Raw genomic sequence first — 21,404 nt, 5'->3', positions numbered from 1 at the left:
AACAACTACCTTTGATACAAAATGACAACAAGGTTATTTCAGGTTGTGGGGTGCACATTTGGGTTTTTTGTTGTTTTTTATAATAAAGTACTTGTAACTGACGAAGTGCCACAGAAGACCATTCTATGCAGTAAAATGGCTGCACACATTTGGAGTGCTGTCAAACCACGAGAGGCTTTGACTATCTCCCAGGAGAGCAACCGAGAGATTAAGACAAGCCTTATGAGACAGCTCCACTAGGTTATCCAAGTTCTTACTTTTTAACTTGACTAAAGAAAACACAAGTCTTGATCAAATAGACACTTGTCTAACCTAACCCTACAAACCTCCAGTTACCTCCCTAAGCAAGTTCATTCCAAGGACTTCATTACTTACTCTATGGACTGTATCTCTTAGTTCAATCCTAATACTTTCTACCTACAATTTATGCCAATTATGTTTTTCTGCTGAACAATTTTACCACATCTCACTTCCAAATAATAATTAAAAAAAAAAAAAAGTCTTTGTCTTTATTCTTTCTTCTCTAAAAAACACTGCTTCCTTCCTCAAAGGACACATTCTCCAGATTTCCACTCATTTCTGATTTTTTTTTTTTCCTCCAGCTGGTCTATATTTTTTCTTGATGAGAGGTGTTGAAACAAAATACTGAAGCGTCAAGTGTTCAAAACAGAAGAAATTACGCACACAGTAACACTTTATTATAAGCAAACACACCCCCCCCAAAAAAAAAAAAACCATACACAGAGAGACAAAATCTTGGCCTCTTCTTCATCGTCATTTATTTCAATAGCGCAAGGCTTTTGAGCCCACAAATACAGAACATGGAGCACCCTTAGAAGATAACACAGCACCACTGACAAGTTGTGCAAAGGCTGTAACAAATTACTGTGAGAAACCAACACAGAAGACCTAAGTTCCCCTCTCTGATCAGGTACCTAACAGACTCTGTCAAACAAAAGTAATCAACTATGTTTATTGGTATTTTTCCATTTTTGGCTTGAGGAAATAGATTCCATTTCAGAACTCCTATGTCAACAAAAATCAAGGTATTAATATGCTTTGAAGTTTTCAATCTTCCTGGTTTTACAGTGAAAGAGGGTTGGGTTTTTTTTTGTTTTGGTGTAGGGGTTTTAGGGGTTTATTTTCCATTGGCTCTTTTTTGCATCTTACTTGGAAAATGTTCTGTTAAACAATACTCCCCTCATCCTCATTTATGACCAATTATATAGCTACAGAGCTACTTTTCCAACAGATTCAGTTCTCCTTAAAAAAATCTACTAGATCACATTAAATATGACAATAGCTTAGAAGTCAAACTCATTTGTCAATTAATAAAAAAGGCAAATAAGGTGGAAAACTATACAGTTGTTTCAGAGAGTTCAAGCATAAAAGTAAGTGAAGTACATCCTAAAATGAGTAGAAATGCATGAATACAGTAGATTAAAATGAACAGGTGGGATCTGAGCACTGATGTGAAGAAGAAAAAGGATTTTTAATGAGTTTTAATTGAGAAGCTGTTACAAGTGAAATAAAGAGTAGGTGGAACTGAAAAATAATATAGTTGGAGCAGCCTGAAGGAGAAGGAAATTAGGTCATGAAGATAGGTGGGAATAGAATTGGAATACTTCAAAAATGAGAAGTTTGATTTTTATGTAGGAGAAGAACAAAAACGAAGGGGGAGCTGATGTTGGCAGCATATTATCAGGGCAACAAGATATAGACGTTACTGACATGGAATCATTCCATACATAGTAGATAAAAAAAGATCATGAGAAAGGCCACAAAGAGAGCAGGTTTCCATTTATAAGGTAACAGGAAATTATAGAGCATGAACTATACTTTTTCCAGGAAAGACAAGAGTGAAACAAAGTTTAAGTCATGAAATTCATTCTAGTATTAAATAAGGGAGATTTTCAGAAAGGTCCAACTTTTGAGTGCATTACAAAATATTTTGATGAACAGAAAATGTTTTCAAAATGCCTTCCAAATGATATATCTATGAATTAGAATCCTCAGTATATTTTCTAATTTAGAGGGAAGAACAATAATCAGGAGCAGAAAACTATGGATTTATGAATATGAACAAAGAAGACTTGCATTGAATTCTGCTCACAAGAACCTTCTGTTTATATATGTTACATAATTAACTTGGAAAAAAAAAAATAATTTGGCAGCCTACTGAAGTACATATCATAGAATCATAAAATGGTTTGCGTTGGAAGGGACCTTAAAGATCATCTAGTTCCAAGCCCCCTGCCATGGGCAGCGACACCTTCCACTAGACCAGGTTGCTCAAAGCCCCATCCAGCCTGGCCTTGAACACTGCCAGGGAGGGGGCAGCGACAGCTTCTTGGGGCAACCTGTTCCAGTGTCTCACCACCCTCACAGTCAAGAATTTCTTCCTAATATCTAGTCTAAACCTACCCTCTTCCAATTTGAAACTGTCACCCCTCACCCTATCATTACACTCCCTGATAAAAAGTCCCTCCCCAGCTTTCCTGTAGGCCCCCCTTCAGGTACTGGAAGGCCGCTATAAGGTCTCCCCAGAGCTTTCTCTTCTCCAGGCTGATGAACCCCAACTCTCTCAGCTTGTCCTCATAGGGGAGGTGCTCCAGCCCCCGATCATCTTCACGGCTTCCTCTGGACCTGCTTGAGCAGGTCCATGTCTTTCTTGTGCTGGGGGCCCCAGAGCTGTATGCAGTACTGCAGGTCGAGTCTCACAAGAGTGGACCAGAGGGGGAGAATCACCTCCCTCAACCTGCTGGCCGCGCTTCTCTTGATGCAGCCCAGGATGCAGTTGGCCTTCTGGGCTGTGAGCACACATTGCTGACTCATATTCAGTTTTTCATCCACCAGCACCCCCAAGTCCTTCTCCACAGGGCTGCTCTCAATCCACTCATCGCCCAGCCTGTGTCTGTGCTTGGGATTGCCCCAACCAACCCTGTGGGTCATGTGGGACAGTGTCGAATGCTTTGCACAAGTCCACGTAGATGACATCAGTTGCTCTTCCCTTATCCACCAATGCTGTAACCCCATTGTAGAAGGCCACCAAATTTGTCAGGCACATGTTGGCTGTCACCAATTAGCTCCTTATTTTCCACGTGCCCTAGCACAGTTTCCAGGAGTATCTGCTCCATGATCTTGCCAGGCACAGAGGAGAGACTGACTGGCCTGTAGTTCACTTTTCTGGTGAGCAGGAACTTCACCAGACTGCCACGACTTCCCAAATATGATGGATAGTGGATTAGCAATTTCATCTGCCACTTCCCTCAGGACCTGTGGATGGATCTCATCAGGTCCCATGGACTTGTGCACCACCTTCAGGTTCCTCAGATGGTCTCAAACCTATCTTCTCCTACAGTGGCTGATTCTTCACACTCCCAGTCCCTGCCTTTGCCTTCTGCAACTTGGACAGTGTGGCTGGAGCATTTGCCAGTGAAGACTGAGGCAAAAAAGTCATTAAGTAGCTCAGCCCTCTCCATATCCTGGGCAACCAGATCTCCCATTTCCTTCCAGAGAGGGCCCACATTTTCTCTAGTCTTCCTTTCATCACCAACGTCCCCACAGATGTTTTTCTTGCTGCCCTTGATGTCCCTGGCCAGACTGAAGGCTATCAGGGCTTTGGCTTTCCTAACCTGATCCCTGGCTGTTCAGAGATATAAAGAGAGCGAAAACAAAAAAGAAAGATACATGAATTCTTCACTAAAAGCAAACTAGTAACATCAAAAAAATCGTATTTTTCTTCCTATTCCTTTTTTATTAATTGTACGATACACATTTTTCACTTAGAATCACTCAAGCAAAAGCTAATGCTGACAAATCTCAAAATTTTGATTACCTTTCAAACAGTTCACAAATTTAATTGCTTCTCTATGTAATCAAAAATCTGGATCAAAAAACACCCTACATTTGATAAACACTGAAAGAGCATGGAACAGCACAGGATTAGATGATGTCTGTCTTTCATTCACTGCATACGACAACGGTTTTCACACGTGTTATAAAGATGTCTGTGCAAAATGTCTCAAAGGACCCACGCATCTACTTTGAAACAATCCTGTTGGCTGTGCGAAACAGCTAGCCAAACCGACTTTGTCTTTTTAATACAACAAAAACTTCTGCATTTAAAAACATATCTTAGTTCTATGACACAGTTTCTACACAGGCCCTGCATTACTGTCATATTAAACAAGAATTGTTAAAAAAAAGTTATAAAAACAAACCTTAACTGTGCATCTAAATCTGAGTGTAGAAATATGCACAAGGAGATGATCCTACCCTCATGTAGTGAACATACAAGTGAGCCACCATGACATCTAAATTTGATGTACAAATGCTTAAAGCTGGATAAGAGAGTGGAGAAAAATTATCGCTTCAGTTCGGTAGTTTTGCTCCCACACAGATGACACAGCCAACTAAATGCTGCACAGTGGAGGTATTCTTGTAAATATAAACACCTTCCACATGTACTGCGCTGTCTGAAAACTTACATCTTTGAGAACACGCAAGAACATAAAATTTGAGATGTTGTCACAATTCTAAGGCAATGCAATTCTTTACTCCATATTAGTAATTTACAGATTTGTAGATTAGTATCTATCGCCATATTTGATATAATCAAATTTTTTAAAAAGACATTATAACCACATAAGAATTATATATCGCCTGGCATTTACTTAAAGAGCCAAGGCAGTACGCAAGGCACTTTGATTACAAAATACTTAGACTTTACAAAATACTAGAAAGCTAGTGACCAAAACTAAAAAGACAAGCATCTCACTTTGAGGTTAATAATTATTAGTAAAAAGTCGAGGGGAATTGTTCGTTAAGAGAAGTCTTTTTAATCCTCTTTATATAAAAGGTGGTTACATTTTTTTTTAATGCTATGAAATGTGGTATTATATGAGCATAGTAGTGGCAGCTTGAGGCCACACAAAACAATGACTGAAATTTAAGAAGATCCTCTAGCGATAGGAAGTTCTATTTCCTAATAAGCCAACAGGATTGCAAATCCTTTTTCAAATTACTTCCAAATTACCATGCTGTTTATAGGCAGACAAGGAAAAGACAACCACTATCGAATTAAAGCATCCAAAACATTCAAAATAATATGCAATTGCTTCCAGACAAAATGCAATCACCAATTTATGCTTCTTTATTACTGAAAAATGTTTATCTTGTACCACAATTGGAATTAATTTTTGTAAGTTATTTAAAAAAAAAAAAAAAGAAAGAAAAAAGGATTAAAATCCAAGAAAAAGATTTCACCTATGTACCTAAGGAACTAAAAACTCCCTTAATTTGAAAGTAATTTTTCCCATCATTCTTCAAGAATAAACCAAAGTCAACAAGACAGATTTCCCTGGAGTATTTATGACCACAGGCCAGAAATATGGTGTTAATATTTTGCCTTGAACTTCACAAAATCAGCATGAGGAACAGATTTTATCAAAGAAAGAATCCCTACCTAGAATGTGTTCCCAGATGCACCTTGCAGGAGTGTCTTGTGGACACTGGAGAGGAAGAGGGGAATGTAATAGCTCAGAGTAAGTCACGTCATTTCTTGAGGGCCTAGCCTACAAACCTAGCAGTTCACCAAGTGAACTCCAACAGCAGTCTGGGTTACAGGACAGGAAAGAATCTAAGCCCCAGGCAGGTGACCTTCCCTGTACTTCCATCTCCCTATAAACCTGGAACAGAAACCATCTTAAAATTCCCCAGTTTTCCATTTCATTAATAACCCTGCAATTTTATTAAATGCTTCTGCAACCCACATAAGTGCTTCAACTTCAAAACATTTCAAATACTTGCCCTTTTAACAGAAAGGCCATACTTGCAAGAACAAATTTAAATACAACTGTAACTATCACCAAGAACTGCCACCATCCAGGGCATATTAAAAAGGAAAAACAGTTTTCTGCACTCAGTATTTTTTTTAATACACTAAGGAAGGGATCATATTCTTTCTGGCAGCACAACAACACCTGCAAATGTCAATTGTTCTATGATTCTATGATTTTTAATAAAAGGTAACTTGTAAGGCATGAAAATAATCCAATGCAAGAGAATGGATAGTAGCGTCCATAAAATTACATCAGGCTCATTAGGAATATTTTCTTTTCATTTGGAAGCTATAGATCTGCATTCTTCAGAAGTGCTTATATTTTAAAAACTCATCTCTTACAGAACTGCAGCAAAGAGTTCTTGCCTGAGGACAGCCGCTAGCCAAATGACCTCATGAATTTAGGATTTATAACGTTTTAGTTAATTTGTATGCAGATCACGAAAATACTCCAATACAGATTTAAATGATCTTGTTTAGGACCCACCAACATTATTCTCTATTGAATTAATGTAACAAATGGTTCCTATGAATTACATAAATGTATTTTAATTTGGATAAAAATGCAGAGCTGGCTATTTCCACACTATTAATGTCATTCTTCTCATTCAGTCATCCTCATTTGTTCACACTATCCCTCATCGTAAACGTCTATTTTATCACAGAATAGTCTCAAAAGCTCTACTGACTCCTAGAATACCACCACCTCTACTCCTTTGCTTTTCTGAACCCTGAAAACAGCCTCTAACCACCACCAACATTTGACACAGTATCCTAATTTAGTCTGACTAATTATTTACGATCATTTAGTATTGCCCACTCCTTATCTACTGCATGCGCCATCTTTTTGTGCTGTCCAATAAGTCACACTCAGATTTCTTTGAAGCTTTCAGGTTCCTCTATCCTTTCATTTCTATTTTCATTGTTAAATTTCACCATCTCCACACTGCATTTCCATACCTCTTACATTAATTTTTCTATGGTATACTATCTCTCTCTTTTCTTAAATAGTTAAGACAGCTAGGGAGATAAAAGTTTTACCCTCTTAAGTTTGTTATTCCTTCTCTTTTGCTGCTCTTTCTTACTTCTACAGCTTCATATTTATATATAATTTCTTCTTATTAAAGGTCAATAACTAAACACCAAACACATTTCAACAAGATTCTATTTAAGTCCACTGTTTATGGATCACTACCTACTATGCTGTCAACTGCATCCCTGCTCAGTTCCCAGCTGTCAGAAAGTAATATCTAAACCATCAAGAAATCTATTGTTGTGGTAAATAAAAACAAAAATCCAAACAGTACTGCATTCCTGGAAGTCATCAGAGAGTGTTCTAGAGGCAACCTACAACTCATGCTCAGAAACTTCTTTTTGGAGACTTGGTAGGTGTGTTATCTTTCATCTATCATAAATTACCTGTTTCAGGATGTCTAATAAACATCTTGTGTTTACTCTACAGGCAATTCATGGATTGGAACAAGAGCTAGTAACCAGACACTTGGGACCACATAAATCTTCAGGGGAAAAAAAAAAAAAAGGAAAAGAAAAGAAAAGAAAAGAAAAAATCTTCAACTCAGTTACAATCAGTTTAAAGAGTATTTTCTGGTTTTAAACAGAATTGCTCCCACTTACAGCGATCCTTAACCTTCTAACATTATTCTGATTCAAGAGGAAACTCTGATGGAGTTACCTAGTATTCTCCTGAAATGTTATATTAAAGTTTAAAAAAAAATTAAAATTAAAACATGAGAGCCAAAGGAAGGTCATCATTTCATGTATGGTCTAAACAAGCACTGTGCTAAAAGAAACCAACCTATTCTTCCCCTTCTCTGTTACTTGTTTCTAGGACTACATTCTCCTCACAAATGCTTCTGCTGGAAAGCAATTTTCTCCAATCCTCAGGCTCACACATGCAGCCAGCTACTTCATCCTGCCATAGACACTACAATAAAAATGCACTGTGCAGCTTTGTCTTTTTTGAATAATGCCATACACCAACCATCACTTCTGTACATGTTCTCACTTACTCTTAATGCTCCAAAAAGGAGAAATATTAGTTCAATCAATTGTGCTCTGCACCTTGTTACAAGTTTCTACTCAAAATTAAATATTAACAGTGAACTTTTCTGCTTATTGATAAAAATTGATACTTAAATCCACTTTACTTGAAACCTTTCCGGGAAGTGTAAGAATTTCCTCATTATATATTTTAATCTTTTAAAATTATATTCTGAATTTAACAGAAAACTTCTTATCAAGGAGTGTACTTTACATTCTAGGTTTTGACAAGAAATCATTAATGTTAATTATATTTTTTAAATTATTATCTCCAAAGCAAGGAACCTTAGATGACTGGGTTGCCAGAAATATCTATTACAATATTAATAATTAAAAAAGAAAAGTGAAGTCGAACTGAAAGATCTCTAAGTAGCTATTGCACAATCTTTGCAAAGATTTTAATTTTTTAATACAGCTGTTGAGATGAAAAATAAAGCTAAAATGAGAAAAGAATATTAAAAGCTAAGACTTATTTAGGGAATACATGATCTCAATTTTCTATATGCAGTTGCTGCACCTTTGAAAGGGACTATGCCTAACACTAGTATAGTAATGACTTTAAATCATTATTAGGGGGACACGCACACATCATGTTTGCCCTTTCATTAAAATAAAAATAACAAGGATATTGAAAAAAATGCCTTCTTTCTTATACATCTTTATTCATATACTCATGACATAAGACATCCCACTGAGCTGTATGTATGCGCGCACACACACACACACACAGAGTACACAGAAATCAGGTAAGGTGCAAATAAGGCATGCATTCTTATACAAACGAAACTGCAATGTATAGTGCTTCTGGAGTAAATTAAGTAATATCCTATGGGCATGTAGGATATATATGAGGATACAGAAAAAAAAAATAAAGAGAACAGATAATAATCCTCAATATCTGTAATGGGAACACCAGGCTCTGGCCTATGAAACAGTAAAGTCCTTATAATGCACACCTGCCCTAGTCAGGTTGCAAGCAGACAAAACCTACACGGCCAGGTAGCTACCATCCTTAACATTAAAGAAAAGAAAAAGCCTTCTTCCAAGGCTAAGACAAGACATTGTAAACTCAAGGGGTTTTTTTCCATCATCATAATTAGTACCCTGAAAAGAAAAAAGAAAGAAAAAGAATGAAGAGATTTATTTAGAACAACTGCAAATGACTCATTTAACCTGCATATCCACTAGGATAGATAACTTCTAGGCAGATAACTCTAAATGCAGTTTCCATGAGAACAGAGTCACATCATGATATTTTTAATGTCTTCTCTTAGGAAGTAATCTACATTTAAAATATGGAAACTAGCATTAGGAAGATAACCAAAGTTAAACTTCGGTTCATAGCCCAGTGGAATACTTTTACTCTATAATAAAATAAAGCCATTCTGTAATAGTACCAAGAGGACAGTATCCACATTATTACTAATTGTGCTATGTTCATCAAATTCTGGAACAGTGCTTTACTCTTCCGAGTGAGAAGTAATATTAAAAAAAAATATTCAAGTAATTACTTAAAGCCTATCCTATCAAACAAGCTCCAGAAAACATTCTGACTGTACAACTCAAACATCCAGCACGGAAAAGAACACCCACAGATGCTGAACTATGCTACACTGAACCACAAGACTCAAAGGTCAAATCTGAAATAATTCTTGCTATGAACAACAGTAAAGCAATCCTGAATACCAATTAAATATAAAATCTCCTTTAGAGAAAATAGTATTTTTACTATTCAGAAGTGGCACTTGATACAAAGTAGGGAATAACAGTGATAGTCAACGCCCATCCTGCTGCCTCCCAGGAATCAGTAGGTTTTCAGTTCACCAAAGAGCACGTGGCTGTGGGTTTTGTAAGCCTGGTGTCACCTGAGAGACGTGGGGTTTTTTATTTGTAACTGGAAGAGAGTAATCATGTAACCATACCTGTCTGCTCCTGACTGTGTTAATCACAGGATTACCGATTCATATTGCATAGACTAATACCCAACTACTTACCCGTAAGTAGGAATCAAGAATGAAATTTTCCACCATAGTGAGACTTTGTTTACAGCATTGACAGAACAGTGCCAGAAATCTGAAGGATAACTTTATAAAACTATCACTAGTAGGTCAGATATCCAGATCAAAAATGGCACACAGCCTATTCTGAATGCTGTGGGCTACCTCTCAGAGTACAAAGAGATGACAGTAGGCCAAAGGCCTTCAAAAAAATGAAACGAAACAAAACAAATAAACAAACAAAAAGCACACCAACAGGAAAGACACCAAGGTACAGTTAGCTTTGGAAGGGGCAGGCAAAGATGCTGGGTCCACGAACAGCAGCAATCCCCAACTGAACCAGGAGGTATTTTGATAAGCCTGAGTTATAAACAAGGGAAAACAAATCACATGCCAAGCAGACAGTTTTGGGGTGGAAGAATTCCCTGTATGACTCTGTTTGGGATTTTTTTTTGTTTTCTTTACAAACAAGCATTTAAAGCCTGCCACTCCAAAGCCCATTTCAATGCTGTTCTTTAGCAGAACATTCAAGGCAAATGGCTTCTGATCAAAAGAAAATCGCTCTAGAAAAGGTTTTCTGTCTTGTGGGCACAGGGCAAGTGCATCAGTAACACATTTTGAAGCACACATTAAAACGGACATGCGTTGTCGGCTGCTGCTATTGGAAGAACTCCAAATAACGGGTTGGTAAAAATGCCACTACTAAACAACTGCTGCTAGTAGAAAAGTCTGTGGTTTTGTCCAAAACAGTTGTATTTCTAACAGACACAAATAGGAAGAATTAAATTAGCAAATTAATAGCAGAAATATAACAGTACTATCTACGGGAACTGTAAGTGCTCATTTATTCTTACCTTCTTCTGCCTCATCCTCCTGGGATGATGTAGGCCCTCCTCCACTTGCTGGGCTGACCAATTCTTCCTCTCTTGCAGATTCTCTTTGTAGACTGACAACTTCATAAATTGCATCTCCAGCACTTGTGTGGCTTTTTCCTTCAAACTAAAACAAAATATGTGTATGTATTAGGTCCCCACAGTTGATAAATACAGTTCTAATAGTAAGCCAAAACCAAACCCAAACCGTACAAACAAATCTCTCAAGGCTAAACAACAGTGTGAGCAAGACTCCCTCAGATTTCTTTGCAATGGCACACACAGACTGGCAGTAATTAACAGCTCTGTTTCTCTTTAAGTTTTATTAAGGCAGAAAACATAAATAAAACTGCATTATTTCCAAAGCAGCCTCTTAACCATTTTAAGTATTGCTCAGAACAATGATAAAAAAAGCTTTCCAATTTAAATAGCTATAATGAGATGAGGTCAAAGAGAAACTTCAGCAAAATAAAAGAGGAGAAAACAAACAGGAAAAATACTGGAGTAACTGACATCACAGAAACAGGAATCAAATGCCTAAGGGGGGGGGGGGGAAATTAATGGCAAGAGTTTTTAGTAGGTAAAGACAAGACTAAAGAATAAACAAAACCTCATGCTTTTTGAAAGCCATAAATTGTGAAAAGTTTCTTGTAGTGTTTTACACATTAGAAAACCAGAAATATTCGCCTTTTTTCCAATGAGTATAATTTGTAATATACTCCTCTCAATGAGGAAATGTATTGGCTGTACCTAACTACAAAATTTGTGTTTGTAGCCTAAGTTTTATTTCTTTCTTTCTTTTATATATGTGTGTGTCTGTGAGTGTGTCTGTGAGTGCACATGTCTACAAATCATGAACATCTGTCAATCTAACAGTTAAATTAACTTGGAAATTTGTATGTGATATTTGTAACTACATATATTTGAGGTCAGAACATTTTCAGTGGAAATAATTTTGTTCTGTAAAAGCAGTTTTTCTTCCAAATCTGTCTCTTTAGGAATTTGGTAACTTTCAAGGCAAACTACCTCAAAGGTTGGGGGGCAGGGGGAAGTTGTTTGTTTTCTTTTCACTTCAGGAAAAGTTCAGGGTTTAATGTTCAACGGACTTTCACACGAAAAAGAGGTTAGTTACCTATCTTTTAAACACTGGATACAAGGTTGCAAGTTGTAAAATACAAGAAGTACTGGTTTCTCCCTTCCCGTACAGTTCTGAACGCAATTATTATTCAGTGACATGCAGTGATGAATATATTTATAAAGAATTGTATATAACTGCAAACTAATGATTGTATTAAATGAACCAGCCCAAAATGTTGTTATTCTGTTCTTTGTGCATCTTGTCTAATCAGTTAAAATAAGGTATTTTTTCGAACATATTAAAAACATCAAATTAACCATGAAAAAAGAAAAAGAATACAATTGTGTAGAAAGACAACAAAGATTAAAAGCATTCCTTCCCCAAAAATCTGCAGAACAGTTCCTCATAATTTTACAGCAGGAAGAAATGCACATGCTTCTTCAGGGAAGGGAGGCACGTGTACGTCTCATTATAAGGTGTGAGTGAGGAAAAAAAGAAAGCATCCATAGTACTCAATTAAAAATGGTACAGTTGTAAGTGATTTAAAAGGAGAGCTTAATTGATTATATGTCAGTATCAGCTGAGAAAATAGTATTTTCAAATGTATTTTCTTTAAATTTAAAATGTAGATATTCTCAACATTTGCAAACAGCTGGTTTTCTCAGAGTTTCTTAAACTCTAAGTTGCTATGCTAATCTCTAGAAGAAACACAGAAATAGCATTGCTTGAGATCTATTTACTCACTAAGTGTTAAACACAGTGGCACTTTTGCCGTGTAACACCAACATAGCTTGTTTCTTCAGACCTATTACTGTACCCCACAGGAAGATGACAACTCAAATATTCACATTAGCCTCAGTAAAATTAAATCACTGCTCTTTCGTTTCATTAGCCAAAGATGATGGACCACTATTCCAATGCAAATGGTACAGTTAGCCTCTGCTGTTCACTTTTAGAACCAATGCCACAACTTAAGTCTCTGGAGAAACCAGGTCAACAGTCACTGGAGGAGGATGCAGTTGCACATCATCCTACAATGATAACGGGCAGACATACATACTTTATGTACCTCACCCAGTGTCAAAAATGGAAGAGACTTTAGTGTTCTACTCAATAGGTAACTATTCAACAAATACTACCAGGTGAGATGGATATATCACCTCTCAGTGACTGAGGAAGAAATAAATGCACATTAATCACAAAAGCACAAGACCGGGAAAGCTAACATAGAGGGAAGACATAACTATGCATTACGCTTCATCTTAACCACTTCCCCCCCACCCCCACCCCATAGAATAGAGCAACATTTGTATAACTTGACTTACAAGCCAAACTCCAAGGCACCGACAGACTTAAATACTTCAGAGAAGAGAATTTGCTAAAAATAGTTATTTCTTTACTGCTACTTGAACATTTCAAAAGGGTACAGTCAGCAGCAAGAAATCACACGAACAATGTCGATTTAATGAATCATTGCAACAATAATGCCCTTAGCCTCATATTTCATAAAGCCCTGAGGCAGTGAAAGACAAGAACTTAGTTCCTTTCATACCCTCATCATCAGCAACCACAAGGGTGAACACACGGCAACTTCTCCACGCAGCAGAACTTACTTTTCCAGATAATCTTCTTCCAAACTTCTCTTTTTGAAAACATAAGAGAAATCTACCTTCTCAGATACTTTGAAAAAACAATAGTAACAGCCTCATTTAAACCTCTGCATTAGGTCCCTTTGCCTTCAATGGACTATATTCTTACAGCCACCATTTTGAACCTCAGTAGCCAGGATTTCCCTTTGTTACATATCAGTTGATTTTACAGAGAACAATTGAAGAGTAATTTCCCAATTTTACCAGTCACATGGCTTGTTTTAGATGTCTGCACACAGGTCAGATTGTATGAAATTATGAAGAATTCAATAGGTAGGCTCAAAATTGTTTAAGCCCACAAAGCCAATGACTTATGACTCATTATAATTCAAGGCATTGAACATTCATATATGCTGCTTAAACATTATGCTTTTAAGCATCTCAGAAATAAATAGTTAAAAGAAACAAACTACTGAGGTGCAGGTGCCATGCTAACTTTTATAAAGGCCAAATTAAGACAGACAAAACAAATGCTCCCAGCATCAACTTTTCTTTAAAAAGCAAGCATGCATTACCTGTTTTAGCTTCATATAAAAAGTTTCTGTGAAGGTTTTTCTGCTGAAGTACCAGAAGCGTTCATTGGCAGGATACACACGCACAACAGTCTCCAGCAAAAACCGGACTGGCTCTACTACTTCAGTAACAACCATATCCACTGCCACAGTCATGAAAACACGCTTATCTAAAACACAAAAACAAGTCACATACAGAAAAACTAGTCAAAGTTCAAATTTTTCAAAACATTAAATGACAGAAGTAAACTGTTGTTCAAATTGAAAACTCCTTCTATATAATCATTGATTCTACTGCACCCATTTTATTTATCCAAGTTCTACACCCTACATGCCTGCTGCACAGAATGACAGTATGCATCAGTGTACCAAGTAACTCTGATAACTTTTTAAGACAAAGACAGAGTGTCTTCAAAATAAAGACAGGAGCAAAATGTCACACAAAGGAAACAGCATTAAGATGCATGAGCCCCATCAGACAAAAAGAACAAGGATAAGGTCACATTTTAAAGTGTAAACTTACTGCTGAGGGAGTAGATATGTATAGCAAATCAGTGTCAAGGATCTCCTACAGTATTGTTTGTCCTAAATCCTCTCATAACACTAAGAAACACTTCAGATAATTTTTTTACGCCCATGCTTACATGCTGTCAGTCAAAAGGATGCCAAACATTTTACCCCTCCCTGTCTCCACGTCAGACAGCCCTCAGAGCAGCAAAACCTATTTTTAAAGCAAAGCATGGATCTGTAATCTGTAATAGCTCCACCTTCCTGATACTGAAGCATAACTTCAATTTTTTCAAGTAGAGGAGAATGCAGGATCAAGTAGAGGAGAATGCTGACCAAAGGATAAGGCTGAAATAGTCCAAGTGTATCTTGCAGGCTTACAGTGCAAGAAAAGGTTTGCTGCTTCTGAAAACATTCATCACAGAGAAAGGTAGCAAGCATCACGTTGCGTCACAACTGGTAGCTTTCTTGCAGGAAGCACAGATTTTTAAAATAACATTTAGAATTAGACATTATGGATCCTTCAGTTATCTTATCAGACCAAAGAGGCAAGTGGGCATTTAAAAAACAAACAAACAAAACCCCCAACACCACCACAAAAATACCCCACACCACAAAACCAAATCACACCACACACACACAATCATTTCATAATCGGAAACTGTGCCAAGTTGAACAGCAAGAGTTTTGCCTATATGCTACTAGAAATAATGTGGTTTGAAATCTATCAGCAAGAACAGTGACACAGGCTGTATATACTTGGATATGGCTCTAAGCAACTGATGTGAGCTCTGCCTTGGGATGGGAAACAAATTCCAGATTTGCAGTCAAACCTTTTACATTACATCAGAGAACAAAGTCTAGCAATAAGAAACCCTGCTATATAATCAAGCCCTTCAGCACATCACTTCCAGCTGCCCCAAGATGAAGGGGATGTAGTGCTATTTGTAATCAACTCACCTCAAAACTAGAAGAGAATAGCAATGTCTACTATTTACACTGCTTTGCCAAGTACAGCAGGTAGAAACCAACTTCTGTGTGCTTTAGGACTAAAACGTCCCAATAACCAGGGAACAGGCACACAAGCCCCAAACACTAATTTAACGTCTCCAAATCAGCAACACACAATTCTATGAACAATTATTCACATTTTTACATTGCATATGTTTACACAGAAAAGTTGCTAGCCATGGACTCTTGGAGCATAATGGTATATGTACTCAGACATATGCACCATGATTCCCAGGAGAAAATACATACACCAAACCCATCTAATTTGTAAAACAAATTTACAAATTCAATTGAATTACCTTTAGGAGTTTCCTCATTAAGTACTAGAAACATGGGTGCATTAGGATTCCACATTCCAGTAATTACATAAGCCTTCCCATCAGAACTCTTTCCCATGGATTCCTAAAAATAAATACATATAAGTTTCTATTAGATTCATGGTTTGAGATCAAAGAGATTGAGCATGGGGAGGAGAAAGAGTTCTAGGAACTTTAGAGTAAGATTGTGTTCACTCTAAAGAACACTAAATAAATAATATGAAATAATGGATTGATAAATGTTATAGGGAAATGAGAGAGAAAGAAGAAATACTAAAAGAGGAGAAACATTCTATAAGAAACTGAAGACAAGATAGTTTATCAACATATTTTTTAATGCTTATTATAAGCATGAAAGCACGGTGGGATGTTTGCCACTCTACTTTCTGAGCAGCTGAGATGGTTATTAGGAGAGGATGAGTTAGAAGAGACTTCATAATATTAAACTAGCCCCAAGAATACATAGAAATGATCCAAAAAAAAAATCCCAAACTTAACAGAGTAAGACCTTAACAACTCCAACCCAAAGGTCACTCCGATTTTTCCCAATCCACAATTATACCCCTGCCAGATTTTTCCCTGAGTTGCTCAGGCATGGACTTACATTTGTAAGTATACCAATGGACTGGAATTCCAGTCCATAGGAACTTGAGATTTAAATAGCCAAATTTCAGGACAATATGCAAATAAAGTCAAAACAGCCACATATGATAAAGTTAATACTAACACAAATGCCTCTGTATCTGGCTAAAATAATCTCATGCTGTACATCTATTATTTCTACAAATACTTCTTATAGACCTGCTAGAAATAATCAGAGTACGTGACGCACACAGATAAGCTCTTACTAGTACGAGGCAAGTACATGCTTCCTGAAGTTTTCTGGGACGGTTCCTATGAATCCAACAGGCCTATATATTAGCCTCTTTATAGAGGAAAGGCGACTGACATTCCTACTCTGCAATCAAATTTATGGTACAGCAGTAAGAGTGACCAAGTTCTCCATATCTGAACAGGGAAAAATGGGGTTGGAAGGAAAACACAAATTTATATGTTTATGCTATACCCAAAAAATAACTAATAAGGCAGTGGGTAAATGCACTTGAAATGTAAATGTAAACAGAATTACAGGTGGAGTAAAGACACAAATTCAAAAAATACAGTTCACACAGTAAAAAAAAGTGTTATACAGATTTATAGAAGCAAATTCCTTATTCTCCATAACTCACTATAATTTATTCTGTTTTCTAATCGAATAATAAAAATGGAAAAACAGAACTAATGTCAGCAGATAAAACCAGGAGAAAGGAGAAAAAAAAAAAAAAAAAGAGCTAGTAGATACAAACAGGCAAATAAAAGAGTCCGACAAGACAACTAAATACTCATAGCTAGAACCACCAACATGAGTAAAGAAATGGACCAGGCAAAATTGGGATAACTGTAAAGCCACAAAATGTCTAATTGATTTAACTCAAACACTTCTTGACTTGAAAATGGTAGTATTCTTATCCACAGCATGAAAGTAAATCAACATTATCACAGAAAGTATCGTATTATTTTGTAGTTCTCTTAGAAGCAATTCATAAGAAATGAAGACTGTAGAAGACAAGGGAATGCTTCAAACTTTGAGCAAGAATTTTAATTCAAATTAAGCAAATAAAGGTGAAGTTTTCAGCACCTTGTAAAAAATAAGACTACTTTCCCAATGTCCAAATATAAAACCAATTATTTGCTCTGAATTTTTAGGTAACATGGTTAACACAATACAGAAAGCTTAGCTGTTTGCCACAACCAGCCATCAGCTGACCTAATCAGTGCTTCATCAATTGAACAAAAACCAAATGCCAATAGTTTTGACATTAATTGAAATGTTTTGTCCATTGTACTTAACAAGTTTGTTTCTAGTTTGAAGATATAAACCCCAGGACTTCAGAAACTAAAACCAAACAAAAACCAAACAGATGAGAGGTTTGTTTTGTCGGGTTTTGGTTGGGTTTTTTTGAAAAACACTTTTATCTTACTAAGCAGGTTATTAGAGCTAAGTATTACCATGTCTAGTAAATGCATGTCACTGTTCTTCACATTTCGTCCAGGGCTTAGTAGCATCCCAAAGCATCTGTGAAGTTTATTTTAAATTGGAAAAAAAAAAAAAAAAAGGACAGATATTAGCTTTTCAAAATACAAAAGTATTTTCTTGAACATAATGGCACAGCCACCTACTGCTTCTAATTTAAAGAAAACCTTTCTGAGCAATTTTTCATCAGTGTTATGGCAAAATTCAGGAAACATCATAATACATATTACAGAAAAGACAACGAAATTATTTTCCAGAATGAAGATGACAGAAATTAGTGTCTGACCTATCAACAATCAATTATTCTTAAAGACAACTTAGAACATTGTGTTTAAAGATAACAGCAATTCCTATACATTAGTGACAGTGACTGGCAAGAAGAAATTCACTCTCTCCCCAGACAATTTAAAAACTTGTTTTCATACAATCATATGAGAAGTCACAAATTCACTCAATCACCCATAATGTAAAACATCATGTAGCATCATAGGCCCTTAATAAAAAACCAAAACAATTTGCTCCCTTTTTAGACTTTCATTCTTTGTTTTTTAAAACTGAACTTCTGTATTATACAGGGCCTTGAATTCCAGCATTCTCATCCAGTCATTTAACAAGAAAATGTTCTTGATATTTTAAAGAGTAAAAAAATAAAAAACTTTCTTAAAACATTCAGACTTTCGAACTTTCTGAATATTGAAGGCACAAATCCAGGCCTGAAGTTTCTGCAAATCATCTTTCTTTCTCTCCTTTGAACATACTCCATTATGAATAAAAAACACTGAAGAGAATGATGTATTTGTAGCATAAGCTGCAAGCTGGTTTGCACAGACTTTTAAAAATGTTAGAGCTCAAATGAGAAAAAAACAACTTGAAAGCAACTGCACCATGAAATGTTATGGAAAATTGGGGTCATGTTTCAGAAGGGTTTGCTTCGGGAATTTTTCTTCTGTACAGCTCAGTTCTCCGATCATCAGACATATCACTTTTTATCACCGACTCTCAGAACAATGTAAACTGGAAGCAATCTCTACAAGCAATGTGACCCAAACCGCTACTCAAAAGAGGACCAACCCGTATCAGGTTGCCCAGAGCTTTGTCAAGTTCTGAGCATCTTCAAGAACAGAGAACAAACAATCTTTTGGCAACCTGTTCCAATGCTCAACTCCCTTTGTATTGACAACTGGCCTAATTCAACAGAGGAATTTCCCGTGAAGTGTCCTACCACTCTGCACCTCCAAGAAAAGTCTGGCTCCATACCCTTCCAACCAGATATTTGAATGCACCAGGAAGAGCCCTCCATTCCCACCTTCTCTAAGCCTGAACAAAAGCCGTTCTGCCATCTGGGCAATCCACTTATCCAAATAAATAAAACTTGAGATTTTTCAGCAAACATAAATTGTAAGAAATTATTAGAACATTCATATGTTAGCCATGAAGACAGAATAGTTTCACAGGTTTCAGGCAAGCACACTGTATCATGAAGAAGGATATCATAGCAACTATCATTTCAAGAATGCTGTTAACTGTGAAAGTCTTAAGATATGCAATTACTACACCATCTAGTAAGTTTGCCCCTATTATGTTTGGGTACATGATTTTCATTTTCCACCTCATTACACTTAAACAGTAACTTGCATTCGCGATTGTATTTTTCGTTCTCCACACTCTTTCACTACTAGAATCTTAAAAATCAAAGTGGTAAATAAAACATAGACATTAACTTTGATTTATCTATATAGAATAATGCAGTGCCATGTAAAGCAACCAAGGTAGCTAGGATGCTAGGATTTACATTTAATCACAAAAACAGGCTTCTCTCTGAGACTAATTAGACCAAGCAGAACGTTACAGTAGGCTGACTTAAAACTTTTTGTTCCTGGGACAGAAATAACTCTGAGAGGGCCATAATTTATAGTAGTAGAGGGGTCACTAGCTTCTGGTACATCTGCTACAGAGAACTGTAAGGCTAAGATTCAGAGGCAGGCAAAATATCTGTGCTTTTCAAAAGACAACAGCTCACAGATCCTAGCTCTTGCTATGTATTTTTCAGATGTACACAAGTTCTGATGTCTGCCAGCCAAAATTTTGGGGAAGTATGCTTCCAAGAGTGGGAGTCAGGAACAACTAACCCCTGCCTCTCACAGAAGCAGATACTTGATGACTGGCAGCATCCTGCCACTAGAAGAGTCAGAGCTTCTCTTCCCACAATGTTCAAAGAGCAAAATGAGTTCAAATGAGTTCAGGACCCTCACTGGCAGAGGAGCCAGATTTTATGCAGTTGTCAACACATTCAGCCTCCCATTTGAGGAGGCTGAACTACACACCCAGGATTCAAAATGACCTGCACAGATTGTGGGCCTCAGTCTTCCCACTTCTGACACATTGGGTTTTCTGCACTTACAGCTGGCTACCAAGTGGCTATGTGCAGGTGCACTACTCTGTTTAAATTCAGCTACTTTCTAGACCTTCAAAAAACGAACTGCAATTATTCTTCACTAATAATACATTTCCATTTATATAAATACAAATGCTACCCACAGATAAGGCTGATGGCATTAAGTTAGCACGTTAACGTGATCTTTAAGAGTTTCCAGTACTACTGAGCAACCAAATAATATTCTGTACATCAGTTCTAAGGACAGCAGTCTAGACTTTAACTTAAGTATTAACTCTCCTGCATGACTGGTAGCATACAACTTTCTTAAAGCCCCTTATCATTAACCAGAATTTTGTTCTTGAATCCTTTAAACAACGAAGACTTGATATCCCACATCGTGGGACTGCACCTATGCAGTGACACACATGACTCAAACCTGCGAGACAGAAATGAACATCATTTCTTTATGCGCTTGGACCTAGGTAAAAAAAGGCAAAACCCAGATCAAACAGGCCACAAAGGTAGGAAGGGCCAAAGTAATTCAACTGAGAGTGACCTACTCTATCAACCTAACCCAGCCACAGACTCTACCCAGGAGGTGGCAAGTTTCTCTGAGCAATACCAGGTTTACTCTTCTGAACCAAGAAGAAAGATTCTTGAACCCCTAACACCAGAGACCAACTTTCTTTAGCAACAACATTTTTTCACATTATAATTTCCACTTAGAAATACTTTTGAAGACACATTAAATTGCTTAGAAGCTCACTGTCCGACGTAACCTGAATTGATCTTTTATACCGGTTTTGAATTTTAATATCACACAGGGTAAGTACATAAAATTACTTACAAGCCTGTGTATGTCATATCAACTAAATAACTTATCAGCAAAGCCTGTGCTTATAAAAATAACATCCTAATTGAATATCCCAAATAAAAGCTAATTTCTAAGGAAAGTAACTTTACTTTTTGAGAAAAAAATCAACAATCAAATGCTATTCAAAAATGCTTAAAAGAGTTCATAATTTGTTAACTGAATTCTGAAGCCAAAATTATTTAAATTAAAAACACATTGAAAATAGGATTATTTCTTTTAAAGCAAATGAATAG

General features: G+C 36.7%; 1 protein-coding gene across 1 annotated transcript in view; it reads right to left on the bottom strand.

Moving 5' to 3' along the window:
* RABGAP1L (RAB GTPase activating protein 1 like) overlaps positions 1 to 21,404 on the bottom strand; it is a 258,884-nt gene that overhangs the window by 207,501 nt on the left and 29,979 nt on the right. The window contains exons 8-11 of the mRNA XM_086463421.1: positions 17,896 to 17,962; positions 15,829 to 15,931; positions 14,015 to 14,181; positions 10,755 to 10,899 (exon numbers count right to left, since the gene is read on the bottom strand). Of these exons, the coding sequence (XP_086319547.1) occupies positions 10,755 to 10,899; positions 14,015 to 14,181; positions 15,829 to 15,931; positions 17,896 to 17,962 (482 nt within the window). The remainder of the gene's footprint in view (positions 1 to 10,754; positions 10,900 to 14,014; positions 14,182 to 15,828; positions 15,932 to 17,895; positions 17,963 to 21,404) is intronic.

The sequence above is a fragment of the Leptosomus discolor genome, chromosome 3 (assembly GCF_034619465.1).
Source record: "Leptosomus discolor isolate bLepDis1 chromosome 3, bLepDis1.hap2, whole genome shotgun sequence".
Lineage (NCBI taxonomy): Eukaryota > Metazoa > Chordata > Aves > Leptosomiformes > Leptosomidae > Leptosomus > Leptosomus discolor.
The sequence above is the reverse complement of the archived record's forward strand: the minus strand, read 5'-3'. Positions and strand labels throughout refer to the sequence as shown.